Below are 14,496 nucleotides of genomic sequence, written 5' to 3'. Positions count from 1 at the left end.
TCACATAGTTCTTCAAGTTCGTAATATACAATTCACAGCTCAGCAATGTGAACTTTAAGACAAATATCAAGTTCCTCCTCATTTCTGATTGGATTCCTTTGCTATTTTAGCTCTGCAAGCTGCCTGTAATTCCTGCTAGAGCTACTGTTAAGAAAAGCAAGGGTGATTCAGTCTCACACTGTGGAATGTCAGAGATTGGGAGTGGTTTGATGGACTTACTTGAGAGGTACCTCAGATAGGGAGAAGGTTTTATGAAGAAACGCTGTGCAGGTTGGATAGGAAAAAGGGACCGATGGTAGCTGGTAGCTGCAATCTACTGCATATCATGCTGTAAGTGTTCAAACAATTCTTTTGGATAACAAACAGAATGAAACAAAGCAATTTTTCTTGGCTTTTACTGAAAAAAAAAAACTTTTAAAGGTACACAGCTGAAGGAGGCACAGTCAGGTGGTAAAAAGTCTCTTCATTGAATGAAATCTACTGTACTGAGATTCTTCACAAAGTGTTGGGGGAAAACAAGAGAAGGAGGAAGACAGTTGCGCTGCGCTCACCTTCTCAAAGGTGACAATCCTTTTTTTCATCTGACGAAGAGAATGAAAAAACAAACTTCATTCCTCCCACTGCTGCAGCCCCTGTGAGTGGACAGATGCAGCACTGACCTAATAACATTCACAAGCAGTTGAGACTGGCCACCCCCAACCCTGTCGGAGACAATCCTCAGTGCAGGTGAAGAGATAAAAAGATAAAACCCATTGCTGGTGCCCAGCAGAGCTGATAGCATGCATTGCCATGGAATACCTGTGTTCCTAGGCCCTTTCCTTGCTCTCCAAAAAAGTTGAGAGAATAGGACACCTGCTATAAACACAATCACCTCCCTGTCTTCTTCCCTTTCACAAGCCCCTCAAAAACCCTTCACCCCACTTTTGACTGAAACCCTTTGTTATCGGCTCACCTCTGAAGATGACACAGTGCATTTGTGACTCCTGGCTCTCCTTTGGGCACCAGAGCCTTCTCCAGGCCTTTCCACTCCCACTTTTTGAAAAGTGACTCTGTCCCAACAACAGGGACAGTGCATACTTGGAAAAGCTGCTGCCAGAAGGCTGCTCTCTCTATTTGTGGATGCAGGAATATTGAATTAGCTCATGACCTTTAAAACCTGCCTCAGTGGCAGCTTCCCAGGGAGGCTATCATTTCTAAAACATGAATGAACTTTCATTTCTATCCTTTTCCTCGAGTGTGAAAATATTGCTGATTGTTTTCTGACACCTAAGAAAGTTTGAGGGAAATGGGGAGCTAGGAAATCCTGAAACTGGGGAATTATTTTAAAATTGTTTTCCTGGATTCTTTCATGCAAATTTTTACCACTAGGTAACACAACTCAGCCAGATTCAACATCATGCAGATCCCAGACACAGCAAGCATGAAAATAGTAAATGTGGTTTTCTCAGTGGGCCGAGACACAAAACAATCCACTGTGTTGGGGCAGGGCCATGCATTGCACTTCACCAGGCGAGGCATCTGGAACCCATCGTACATGTAATAGAACACGTACATGAAGACTGCTTCAAAGACAATCCTGAAGAAGATGCTGCTGGTGTACGTCCACCACAGAGAGCCCCGAATGTGAATCTTTTCATTTTTCAGCTCTTCAATATCAATTTTCTCACCATTTCTGAACCGCCTTTTCTTCTCGTGCCTGGTGTAAGCTACATGCATGGCCACCAGCAGCGCAGGTGTAGAAACAAAGATCAGCTGCAGGGCCCAGAGTCTGATGTGAGAGATGGGGAAAAAGTGATCATAGCAAACATTCTTGCAACCAGGTTGCAGAGTGTTGCAGACAAAATCTTGTTGTTCATCTCCCCAGACTCTCTCTGCAGCCACAACCAGGATCATGATGCGGAAGATGAACAGGACTGTGAGCCATATCTTCCCGATGCTGGTTGAGTGTTTATTTACACCTCCTAAAACGTCCTGCAGAGTTCCCCAGTCCATCTTCTCTTCTGTGTCCTTTTACCTGCAGGATGACGCAATACACCAAATGGTCAGTTTTCCAAGGGTGAAGAATCAGTTCTAGACCTTCTATGAACGAGAGGGCTTCCTAGCACTCACTCATGAGTCATAGGCAAATGCAAGTCACTTTCATTAATGTCACCCATAAGTTTATGGATTCAAACAGCTTATTAAACTCTCTCCTTCCCTGTACTTATGATGGGACAAGCAAGCATACCTTGATACATTTCTCAACAAGGCTTTGGGCAGGAAGTAAGTTACATCTTCAAATACTTTTTCTCCGTGCATCCTCTATGCCTTCCTTCCCTTTCTTGAGATATTTCCCTTCCTGTGGTTAACTCTCATCAGTGTTTTGCCTCTCAGTGTATTTCCCAAAGCAATAGAAATTACTATCACTGCACGAGTTAAGGCCACATCTAGACAAAGTAGAGACTTCTCTAGTAGTTTTCATAGGATTTGTCAACACCACAGCCCTAGAAGGCTGGGCTGGTGCTTTATTTGCCTCGGAGGTAAGTACTACTTGGCCTTCTTTCAGCAGAAGCCCTCGCTCCTCCCAGACACCTCCAGCAGGCCTCCAAGGCTTTCTGCTGTAGCTCAGACATGTCCCTTTCTTGGCAGGCCCTTCATCTCAAAAGTACAGCATTTGATTTTGCCAACACTGCTGAGAAGCCTCAGGCCGGCTCTGTCAGGGCTGCATGCATATATAGCACAAACCAACAGGCAAAGGAAGATACCGCAGAGCCTGCCCTTCCACATTCATTGCCATCTCATCCAAAAAGGAGACAAGCAGAGCCATAGAGCTGGGAGGAAAAAGCCCTCCGCTAAAGAGTTTATGCTGATTTTCTAGATGCTATCACACCCCAGCAGAATAAACAGGAGGTCAAACTTTAGGGAAGCTCCATTTCAGCTTTCCTCCTTTCCCTCTACTCTTGAAAACCAAAATCCACGCTCTCTGCCCCTTTGAAAGTTAAACATAAGCTTTGCTGAAGTCAGAATTCAGTCTCAGGGCTCAGCTTTCACTGATCGCAGCCATTTGGAAACTATCACTGAATCGGACAAAACACTTTGAAAGCAGAGCTGGGAACTTGCAGAGCTGGTCCATCATCTTTCAAGGCTAGGGCTCAACTTTGCTATGTGGGAGAGCCACACTGGCCATGGATAAGAGCTCTGTCTCCTCTTGGCGCAGTCTGTGTGCTGTGGGGAGAGCATGGTACCTTGCAACACCACACTGATCAAAGTTTTCAAAATCTCTCATTCTCACATAACAGAGAAAAAAAAAAAAACACGAACTTCTCTACCCTGGTGTAGTTACAAGACAACTAAAGGACTAATGTGCCCCAACACATACCCTTGGTACAAGGGCCTAGCTTGTACAGACAAGCCTTAAGGCAAGAGGGAGAGGTCAGATTTAATGTGATGAGGAAAGGTGAAATTGGGTAAGACACACAAAAAAAAAAAAAAAAAAAGGGCTTTGAGAAGGTGGCTGGAATTCCTTAGACTTCTCATGTTTTGTCTCTGCTGAAACTGGCAGCATTTTATGCAAGTTTTTACACTGACATAAACTCTAGGCTATGATCAGATACCTGCATCTTTCTCTTAAGAATTTCCTCATGTCTGTTGCATAGTCATTAAAATAAAGTCAACGAAACCTTCACAAGGAGCTAATCAGGACTGACAGAAAGTATTTGGAGTGTATATCCCAGTGGGATGAACAGCCTGGGCTCCAAGCGCAGGCTCACACTGCCGTTCTCAACCAGTGCTGCAAGTTTGGGAGGAAAACCCAACATCTCCCCCTGCTCATCTGCCACTACAGAAACACTGCAGTTGGCTGTGGGAACTGAGTGCATCTGCCGGGACACCCACCCCGCCAACCAAGACATCATTTATTGGAAACCACTCGAAATCCCCACTCCGTGGTTACAAGCTGGACGCCTTGAGGCAGGTCCCAGCCTATCCCCGGCTCTGCGCCCAGCTTGGCTCCCGCTGAACTCCGGAGCGGCAGGAGCGCTGGGGCGGACACGGCGCCCGCAGCGAGCCTTTTGAGGCGGGAAACGCCACAGCCGATTGCAAGCGGCTCCTGTCAGCAGACACCCGTTTGTAAACGCCAGTTTTGGCTTTGAGGCCCGACGGCTCCTCCCAGAACCGGCTGCGCTGCGGGAGCGCCCCAGCAGGCTGCCGCCCGCCCCGGGCCCGCCAGCGCCGGGCCGCCCAGACCCGCAGCCCCGCCGCCTCGGCCAGTCCCGGGGCTGGGGGCGGCCAGCCCGAAGCCCAGCGCGGCTGCCTCGCCGACAGTCCGCGCGGGCAACCGGGGCACAGGGCTGCGGCGTGACCACCCCAGCCTCGCAGCGCCCCTCTCCGCTGCCCGCGGCCGCCCCGGCCCCGCCGGGGACGCCGCCGGCCCGGGCCCCACTCCGGCACACCACATGGATCCCGGCCCGCTCGGGGGGCGCACAGCCGAATCCCGATCCCACCGCTCCAGCACACGGGAGCCGCTCCGGACCCTCACCTGGCACGGCTCGGCAGGGCACCCGGGATGCGACCGGCGCGCCGCGCCACGCTGCTCCGCTCCCGGGTGGGTCCGGTGGTGCCTGCGGAGCGGCCGGTCACAGCCTCACCGCCCCGGAGCTTTAAGGTCCCTCCCCGTTCACCTGCCGCCGCTTTTAACCCGCCCCCCGCCCGCCTCCACCCGTGCCCGGCTCCTCATGCCGCCCGCGGAGGCGGCGGAGAGCGCGGGGCGGGGGCGGGGCCGGGGCCGGGGCCGGGGCGCCCATCCCCGCCCCGGGGCAGGACCGCGGGGCCGGGCCGGGCCGGGCCGGGGCGGGGCCGGCGGCAGGGGGCTCTGCCGTGCCCGCCCTGCGCGGGGCGGGAGCTGCTGGGGACGGAGCGGGGCTGCCGCGGCCCCAAGAACCCGCGGTGCCCCCCACGGGGAGCGCCCTCGGGTTCGTCCGGGACGTCCTCGCCCAGAGCCCTGCCAAGGGAGGAGCATAGGGCAGAGTGGGCTCGGTACCCTGCAAGTGCGGCCCTGCGGCGGGATTGATTCCCGCGTGTTAGCAGAAAACGTGTCCCGGAGGGAAATCCAGTCCTGTGGGTCCCTCCGAAACTGCCCCAGTGCCGTGGCAGCCCGAGGAAATCGTCACCTTGAGCCAGTTCGGACAACGGTCAGATAAAATGCAGATCCCAGAGGCTTTCTGTAGGGTGAGGCAGGGCTGCAGAAAGAAACCTCAGAGATCTTCGTAGATGGCTTGAGTTTGGAAGACAAGGAAGAGATAAACTAACTGCTAATTTGATACTACCAAATTGAATTTGTCCAAAGAAGAGCAACGAAGCTGGTGAAGGGCTTAGAGCAGAAGTCTGATGAGGAGCGGCTGAGGGAACTGGGGTTGTTTAGCCTGGAGAAAAGGAGGCTGAGGGAAGACCTTATTGCTCTCTACAACTACCTGAAAGGAGGTTGTAGAGAGGTGGGGGTCGGTCTCTTCTCCCAGGTAACAAGTGATAGGACGAGAGGAAATGGCCTCAAGTTGCACCAGGGGAGGGGAGGTTTAGACTAGATATTAGGAAATTTTTCTTCACTGAAAGGGTTATCAAGCATTGGAACAGGCTGCCCAGGGAAGTGATTGAGTCGCCGGAAGTGATTGAGTCTGCATTTACTTTTCAATTAAATCCCTGGAAGTATTTAAAAGACGTTTGGATGAGGTGCTTAGGGACATGGTATAGTGGTGGTCTTGGTAGTGTTAGGTTTACAGTTGGACTCGATGATCTTAAAGGTCTTTTCCAACCTATACAATTCTGTGATTTTGTGAATGATCTTGGTGGCCAGATGTAGGGGTAACAAGGGCAGCAGGCAGCTAAGGGCAGGATAGAAGTAAGACTTACGGTTGTTTTCCCTTTGAAGTTTTGTGGGCTTTCTTGTAAGAAACTTTTCTGGTATCCTCACTAGTGTGCACAACCTTGATTTCACTGCTGCTGCACAAAGCAGGAGGCTAAAGTTGTTCTTGTGAGAGAAAATAATCTAGCAGAAAGTACAAAGAGTGAATGGAAGAGTTACTTGCCATATGAAAAGTCACTAGGTGTTATTTTTCTGGAGCTTGAGCTCTGTCGTTGACAATAAAAAAATTAAAAAGGGCTCTTGTAGTTATACTGTCCTTTAAACCCCACCTTTAAGGAAAGCTTCTGGGAATGGAGGCCACGGCCAGCCCGGCATGAAGTAGTTGGATCAGCGCTGCAGCCCTCACGTTGGGCTTTGATTGTAAAGTACACCCAGTATTGCTGTCAGGCTCAGGTCTGCCTCACACAGTCTGCGCTTCACCCAAAGCATCCAACCAAGAATGACTTCTATTAAATGATGCTTGATTACAACACAATAAAGGGTCTTTGCTTTTTAAAACACTGTGACCAAAAATCCTACCAGAAAAGAATGCTGTGTTAAAGAGGGTGTGTAGGAAAGCCAGAAGGTGGTGAAATGCCATGCATGTGACTTGAGAGATAATAAAAATTTGTATAAAGTACTGCTGAAAATGGTGTGTTTGCTTCTGTATATTGAAGTAAAGATCTGTCCCGTGTGTTGCACTTAGTACTGAGCTCGGTTTTATGAGGTGTGTCTGGAAGTAAAAATGCTTTCACCAGTAGGGATTTAAATAAAATTTAAGCTTGATCTAGTAATTTGTATAGATAACAATTACAAGAAACTAGAACTTGTGTGTATATCTGCAAAATGGCAAAGTGAATTTGGTTTTGCTCTCAGAGGTTTAGAAAATGAAGTCAGATATGTAAGATCTTTAAATAATCTAAGAAGAAATGTCTGGAAGAATCAACTATGTTTTATAAAATAATACCCAAGTTTGATAGTGGTAAATGTAAATGCTTGAAAGAAATGCACAGCTCGTGTTGCTCAGTACTGCAACAGCAGTTTTCATTTACAACCAAACAAAATCTATGGTAAAGCTGAGTGCTACCTTTACTTTCCTTCATTTTTGCTTGCTTGCTTGTATGTGTGAGGAAGTATGTAATGCTTTATTTGGGAAGGAGAGGGGAATCCTGACAAGGAATTCTGACAAGAGCACAAATCCAGGGGTACAGGCTTATTGCCTATGCTTTGCTTAACACCTGGCTAGTTGGCAGGAGGTGTGAGAGCCAAGTATTAACAGCTCTGGCATGTGTAAAGGTTCAGCTGTAAGGAAGGGTTATTCTGGTAGCATTGAAGGTGACGAATGTTATGAAGCATATATGTACAAAACATTGATTCTTGTCCATTGTAAAGTAATGTGAAAATAAAAGCTTCATAAAAATAGGAAAATACATACTGTTGTAACTTTCTCAACACAGAAACAGGTTTTAGCTTATTTCAAGACAGCATAAATCTTGGCATCATCTTCCAGTAATGTCTTACGGCTTTCCAAAGACTATGTCTGCATCTCTTCATTCAACAGCCCCCCAGCACCTCCAGAGGCTCTGTCTGGATCTATACGTTTAATAGCCCTTGCTTCACTCTCTGCTTTTTCTAACCATGTTTTGATGTCACCTGTATCTGGATTATATAAATATTTACCACATATATCTCAAAATCCACAAGATCCTGGAGTAATTAACTCAATAGCTTAATTATGTGTGGTGAAAAAAAATTGTTTCATTTACTGAAAACCTGCTCTTACTTAATTTTGTGGGATATTCCTGAGTCCTCACCATTGGGAGTAATAGCTAATTGTCTTTGCCTGTTCATCTCCTCCATGAACGCGTAAACTTCTGTCATATCCTCTCTCCATCCTTTTTATTCTGTGCTGAAAGGCCTAATTTGTTGAATCTGTGCCATGCAGGAGCTGTTATATATCTTTATTATCCTCATCACAACTTTCTGTACCTTTTTTAGAAGAGCAGTCCAAGTACCTGCACAGTTTATATATGCACAGAGCAATGTTTTCTGTTGCATTCTCCATCATTTTCTAGTAATTCCTACTTACTTGTTGACATTTTTCAGACACCTCAAAGCAATGAGTTGACTTTTTCATAGTCACTCCAAGATTCTTTCCTAAGTGTTTCTAGAAACTAGAACAGTACCTCCTGGGGTACATGTATGCCCATATACTTGAATAGGTGTACGTTGGATTAATTTTCTCACTGTGTATTAGTTTGCACCAGCAGACACTGAGGTTCACTTGACATTTTATTAACCAGTTACTCACACCAGATAAGATCATCTGCTATTCCTCATGGTCAGGTTTAGTTTTGACTACCATGAAGCATCACTTTTATAATGTGCTATTCACAAGCATTTTGATTTTTGCTAATTCATACATGTAGTAACCTCCTTATTTGTCATTTTTGCTTAAAATGAGGCTCTTTCAACACCTAGCAGCTTACTTGCTACTTGTCATGCACAATTGTTGTTCATCAACTGGAAATGCAACTATAGACTCAGATTGTACTTTGGAAATAGTCTTCATTTCTTTGAGGCTGAGCTAAACATGTGTTACACCTGACATTTTTGCACTAACATCAGCAATAAAAGCACCTTCCCAGTTTAACTCAGCATGTGTAACCAGTTTGTCTCTGCATTTACTTTTCAAATACTCGTTTTAGTCACACTAAGACCAAAAATACCATACTTGTTTAGCCTTTGAGCAAACCATTTTGTCTCCTTCAATATCTTTACACGCATATTAGTGTCTGAAATAGGTACTCAGCCATTATTTTCATGTTCACTTTAATTGCCCTCCCAGCCTTTAAAAAATAAGCCTTTGCATTTTATAGAACAGTGCCTGAAGTGTTGTTGGCAAGGTCTGGCTAATACAAATACATGGTCTTAGGAGCTCAAATCCATAAAGCCGTAGCTTCCATGTCTACTATACAATACTGAATTCTTAAACCTTACACAGCTACCGTGTTTGGTATATGCTGCCTCCTCCCTCCCCACACAGAAGAAATGGACTCGTGTGTCATTTTCAAGGAACATTTTCTTTAAAAAGAACAAACTTTTATTGTTTGATATAAATACTTTGTTTGCTACTTCATCATCTTTCAGCTTTTTTAACAGTAAAATGGTAATTTGGTAAAAATACCACTGTGGTTAAGTGCTGTAGGAGAAAGACCAGAGAATGTGAGGCTGGTCTGAATGTGAAAACAGCACTCAGTGTGCTTTTTAAACCCAACTTGATGTAAGGGCTGCAAAGATCCTGGTTTATATCAATGTTGCTGCAAGTCACTCTCACTTCTCTGGCCACAGGCATCGATCCCATAATCCTTACAGTCTCCAAAAGCTTCTCTGTCAGACAAAGCTTAAGACCACTGAAAAAAGAAGCCAGTGCAGAAGACATTAACCTTTTTTTATGTTCACTGCCCAGTTCAAACAATTCAGGAGGCTTCTGGAGAGGGACACAGCACCTAGTTTACTTCCACAAGTTAGAGCTGTCTTGTACCAGCCTGTTCCTCAAAATTATTCTCCAAAGTTACTCCATAAAACAGCATAGGCCCTGTCTTTTCTGTTGGTGAAATCTGGGCTGTGCAGGATAGCAAGGAGGTTAAACAGGTTCATTTCATCTAGCTGTGAAAAAAAGATCAACAAAACCAACACTTAAAGTGACACTTAAAGTGACACTTTAAAGTGTCAGTAGCTGCCTGACTCCCTTGTTTCACCCCCCTGTGGCAACCAGAATTTACTTAGTGGCTGTTTGCCTTTTCTTCCTAATTCGAACAGCTTAGTATGGTTCCCTCAACTTCCCAGGTCCTTTGTCCAAGTCCTGCAGCTTCAGAGACACCTTCCCAGGGCTGCCGCCTGTTCCCTTATGGGGGACACCTGGCTGGCCCAGCTCTCTCTCCCCAGCTGGCCTTGCAGCTCACGGGGTCTCGGCTGCCCCAAGCTCTGGAGCCCCTGGCCCTGCTTGCGCTCAAAGGCTCAAACCCCTTCATGAGTAGAACAGAGTTGGTGGGTAGGACCCATATTTCCTATCTGTTGCTCAAAAAAACGTTTTGGGAGAGGGTAGCAGAGTCTGTGAGAGAGGTGGCATGATACCTCTTCACAGAGAGGGTCCCGTTTCACCAACAGCTGTATCATGAAGATGCACCATAGGGCCAGGCATCGACAGACAGAGGAGGGTTTATAAAGGAGGGTCATGATTTTTTTGCTTCTGGGAAGGTGCTTTCCCCTGTCCCTCAGAAATAATCTCTCCCCAAAGGAGAGGGATGTAGGGTACAGGCCAGAGCTAGGGGCAGGCCATTACTTTTGAGCAATTCCCACCCTTTGTCATGCATACTACATGTCTGTAAATGCACTATTAGAGTTCAGGCAAAGTTTTCTCAGGTTTGCCAAGAACACTTTAATCTTTGATGCTTATCTGAGGAGGTTTTGTTCTTCTGTACCTCTTGGAGCACACAGAGCAGAGAAGAAACCCACATTAGTTTACATATTCACAGATAAGAATGGGAAGAAGCCAATGAGAGAAATCGGTGGCAAATGCTGGAGCCTGGGGAGAGAAATTGCTAAAGGCAGTATTGATGGAGCAGCCATAAAGGCTGCAAAGTACAAAGGGCAGTGTCAGTGAAGCCTGAGGAGAGGCTGGATGCCAACAGTGGGAGAAGGACTGATCCTGTATGCCCCACAGAGGGAAGGGGAAGATGTGGGGGGGAGCGTTGGAATTAAAATTTCTGCTGTGAGTCGTTTGACTCAGTGACAGGAGCTCAAGGGGAATGGAGGGGAGAGCAGGCAGCATCCGAGAATGATGCATGATTCCTCCATGGAAAGTGAGCTGGATTCACATGTTTTGCATTGTTTTAATTCAATCCGAATAAAGTAAATTCTCTTGTTCCTTTTGTAAATATTCAAATCACTGACTATGTGACTAATCCAGCAGAGACTGCTGAGGTCTTAAGTGCAAGTCCTGGAACAGATTAAAAACAAGAATAGGATGATTCAGTAATGACCTGGTTGCACCTACGTATGCATCATATTAAACAAGTCATTTCCTGAATGCAAATATAAAATGGGAAACATTTCCTCATGCTAAGCTAATCAGAGACAAAGGAGTTGAACTGGGTTTGGGAAGGAAGAGTCATGAGGAACTAAGGGGATGCAGTTAAAATCTCATGCTGTTAAAAAAAAAAAAAAAAAAGAAAAACAGTGGCTACTATAAAGAGCTTTCCAGGCAGAAGCTACAGTCAAGCCCACACCAACATGTTCCACCAACAGATCTGTGCTGGATTACAGCTGTGATGTGGAGACCATGTGTCTGTGTGGCACCCTCAGTCAGCTGCAACCGCAGGGCCCTTTGGGTGGCATGCCTGTGGCCAGTGCTACTCACTGGAGCAATGCCCCTGGGAACATGCTTGTGAAGCCGTATGGGATGCATCTGGGCAGCGTCCCAGGAAATAAGGACAAGTCAGATTCTCAAATGCCTGCTGTTTGTTTTCTCATTCCGTAGTTTTTCTTCACTCCCCATTTTTAGACTTTTTTTCCTGGCAATTCAACTACTTGTCAAACAGCACCTGTGACTTATCCCATCAGATGGCTCCTTCACATGTCAAAGCCAAGCAGTTCTTTCTTTATTTGTGGGTATTCAAGAACAAGGGCTCCATTGCCCCCGAGGGTGAAGATAATTTAGCACTCTGCAAGGGGGGTATGCACATAATTTGGAGAATGCTCAAAATCTGGTGACTTTTGGCAGCCATCTATACTCAGTGGAGCAGATTAAAAAAGAGCACAGTGTGACAGGGTGAGGTAGTGATGCTGATTGGGGAAAATCTACAGCGCCTGCAGAGCTCTTGGGTGTGAAGCACACAAAGCTACATGCAAAGCTGGCACTACTGCCCCTGTGCAGAGACAACATCAGGAGAGCTCCTGTCATGACAGAAAACCAAGCAGGCAGCTGCATGCTCGAGTCTGACTGCTGTTAGGCAATGGGCAACAATTTGGAGCTGGAAAGTCAACAGAAATTATGCAAGACTGTGAGGCTCTGCGTTGTACCGGAAATAATAAAGGAAGGTGAAGTAGGCTTCAGGAAGACCTGCTTGGCCAAGGGCCACTAAGTATATAATGAAAAAGGGTATATTCCCAGATTATACATGTACTGGTAAGGCAACAGAAGCCTGCCACATAAAGTAACAGAGGTTGCACTGGGAAACTACAAGCCACACGCACTTCAAAGAACACAAAATAGATGAGGTAGCAGTATCTGCCCAGACCCACTCCTCCTCTTTGGGAGTAGTGCTTTTTGAGTGACAGCTGTGGTTCATCAATGTCTATGCTGGACACCAAACAGCATTAAGGAAGGATTCAGATACTGTCTACTCATTGATGTTCCACAAACTTGAAAAGATACCAGTGATGATCTATAGACTACCTCATACCTCAGAGGCAAATGCTACCGGCAGAGTGGGGAGTGAAGTCAGCTTGCTGGAATGATTCTGCTGACCTGAAACAACCAGACACAAAAACAAATAGCAAAGTACACAAAAATGCTGTTGAGCTGAGGGCAGCTTCCTTTGTCAGAGGAAGCTGCCCTGTTTGGGGGAGGTGGGGCTGGACTACAGCGTGGTATTGCTGCTTGGAAGGACTCTTCTGACTTCTATGGCATATGTAAACCCCAGGCTAGTAGCACAAATCTCAGATGGTGTATTTGATATGTAAAACCTGATAAATAAACACACGAGTAAAAACAGGGGAAACATTAGCTACCTTGCTAACATAAGAAAAAAAACAGAAGAACTTCTTACTAAAATAATTCTTCTGCAGTTGACTAAAATGTTCATGGGCCAGTAAGTGTGACCCTTTTCATGCCCGAATTTTTCTGGTTTTGCTACATTCCTTTGCTGCATTTCTACAGGTGATAGACAAATGTTCAGTATAACTAGATAGACTTTTAATATTTAAGGGCTAGATAATGATCAATGCTTATGATTTATGACCCTCACTGATAAATTTGGTCTACAATTGGAGATAACAGCTAGGGACTGAACCAGCGGTTCATGAAAAGAGTCAGTAATTTATGACGGTATAAATCCTTGGGAGCAGCCACAGGAAGGGTGAAATGGTTGTTGTTTTGTATTCATTAAAGTTTCGTAGCCCTGGTCTGTAACAGGTTGGAAAGGGATAAGGATGTTGGCTCCTCCCCGGCTTTGTGCAATAAGAGGTGGAGAATGCTTTGAACATGGAAGTATCCTTGGGGTACAAAGGCTGCTGCTGAAGAAATCCCTGGAACTCTTCTCCCTGTAGCCTGAATTGTCTGTCTGCTATTTTAGGCTCTCCCTGACATCCTTACAAACTTTACATTTGTGCTTCCCAGTCCTGACTTTCCTAATAGCCCCTTTTCCTTGCTTGAAGGACAGTGTCTTTTCAGCCCTGTCACTCTCCCCAGTCTTTTTGTCAGCAGCTGCCACAGGCTGGAAAAAATGAGAACTTGTCTCACTTCTGCATTTCATTTTGTGGAGGACCAAGAAGTCCCTGGTGTGCAGAATACTCCCAGAGAGAAGAAAGGCTGTTCCCTGGGCCTGACTCAGGCAGTGGAAGGTGACTTCCAAGCTCTTTGGGGAGACAGTTGCATTGGCTGATTTGAAAGGAAAAGATAAGCTGCAAACTGCCAGGATGTTCCCTGAAAGATCTCTCCAGGATTTCTGTGCAGCTGCAGGTGCATTTGAGCTGCACAGAACCAGGGAAGGGAGCTCAGGAGGTGTTGTGGTTTAACCTGGCAGGCAGCTAAACACCACACAGCCCGCCACCCTGGCCCCGGTGGGATGGGGGAGAGAATCGGGGGAAAAAAAGTAAAATTCATGGATTGAGATAAAGACAGTTTACTAGGACAGAAGGGAAGGGGGGGGGAAATAGTAAAAATAATATACAGAATAAGTGATGCACAATGCAATTGCTCACCACCCACCAAGCGATGCTCAGCCAGTCCCCGAGCAGCAGTTGCTGCCGCCCAGCCAACTCCCCCCAGTTTATATACTGGGCATGACGTCATATGGTATGGAATAGCCCTTTGGCCAGTTGGGGTCAGCTGTCCTGGCTGTGCCCCCTCCCAGCTGCTTGTGCACCTGGCAGAGCACGGGAAGCTGAAAAGTCCTTGACCAGTGTAAACATTACTTAGCAAAAACTAAAACATCAGTGTGTTATCAACATTATCCTTATGCTAAATCCAAAACACAGCCCTATACCAGCTCCTAGGAAGAAAATCAACTCTATCCCGGCTGAAACCAGGACAGGAGGTTATAGAGTCTACACTTAGACTGAATCATCTGGACTTGGACCAAGCCAAAGGGACCAGATCATTCAGGAGTGGAGCAGTAATTACTGTTAAATCAATGTAAGGGAGGAGTCCTTGATTTCTGGCTCCAAAGGGTGGTGGAGCCCCAGGGAAGGTAATGTTCCATGTACCAACACCTCTCTACCTTGCTTGTCATCATGGTGCTAATCACAGAAGTCCCAGCAGAGCCAATTGCAGAGATCTGTGGGAAGGGATCTTGTAGACAGAGAAGAAACAGAGCCATCATGCCAAGAAATTACAG

The 14,496-nt window shown here is 46.4% G+C and overlaps 1 protein-coding gene across 1 annotated transcript; it reads right to left on the bottom strand.

Annotated features, from left to right (window-relative positions):
* Positions 1-167: 167 nt before the first annotated feature.
* Positions 168-4,642, bottom strand: LOC142405022 (gap junction beta-2 protein-like). Its single transcript, XM_075492010.1, has 2 exons — positions 4,517-4,642; positions 168-2,014 (listed from the first exon to the last, which is right to left on the bottom strand). The coding sequence occupies exon 2, from the start codon at positions 1,990-1,992 to the stop codon at positions 1,318-1,320; it is 675 nt and encodes a 224-aa protein (XP_075348125.1). The 5' UTR covers positions 1,993-2,014; positions 4,517-4,642; the 3' UTR covers positions 168-1,317.
* Between the last annotated feature and the right edge of the window lie 9,854 nt (positions 4,643-14,496).

The sequence above is a fragment of the Mycteria americana genome, chromosome 1 (assembly GCF_035582795.1).
Source record: "Mycteria americana isolate JAX WOST 10 ecotype Jacksonville Zoo and Gardens chromosome 1, USCA_MyAme_1.0, whole genome shotgun sequence".
In the NCBI taxonomy this organism is placed as follows: domain Eukaryota; kingdom Metazoa; phylum Chordata; class Aves; order Ciconiiformes; family Ciconiidae; genus Mycteria; species Mycteria americana.
The sequence above is the reverse complement of the archived record's forward strand: the minus strand, read 5'-3'. Positions and strand labels throughout refer to the sequence as shown.

Coding starts and splice junctions, on each gene's coding strand:
- LOC142405022 (XM_075492010.1), bottom strand. CDS start 1,992: ATGGACTGGGGAACTCTGCAGGACGTTTTAGGAGGTGTAAATAAACAC.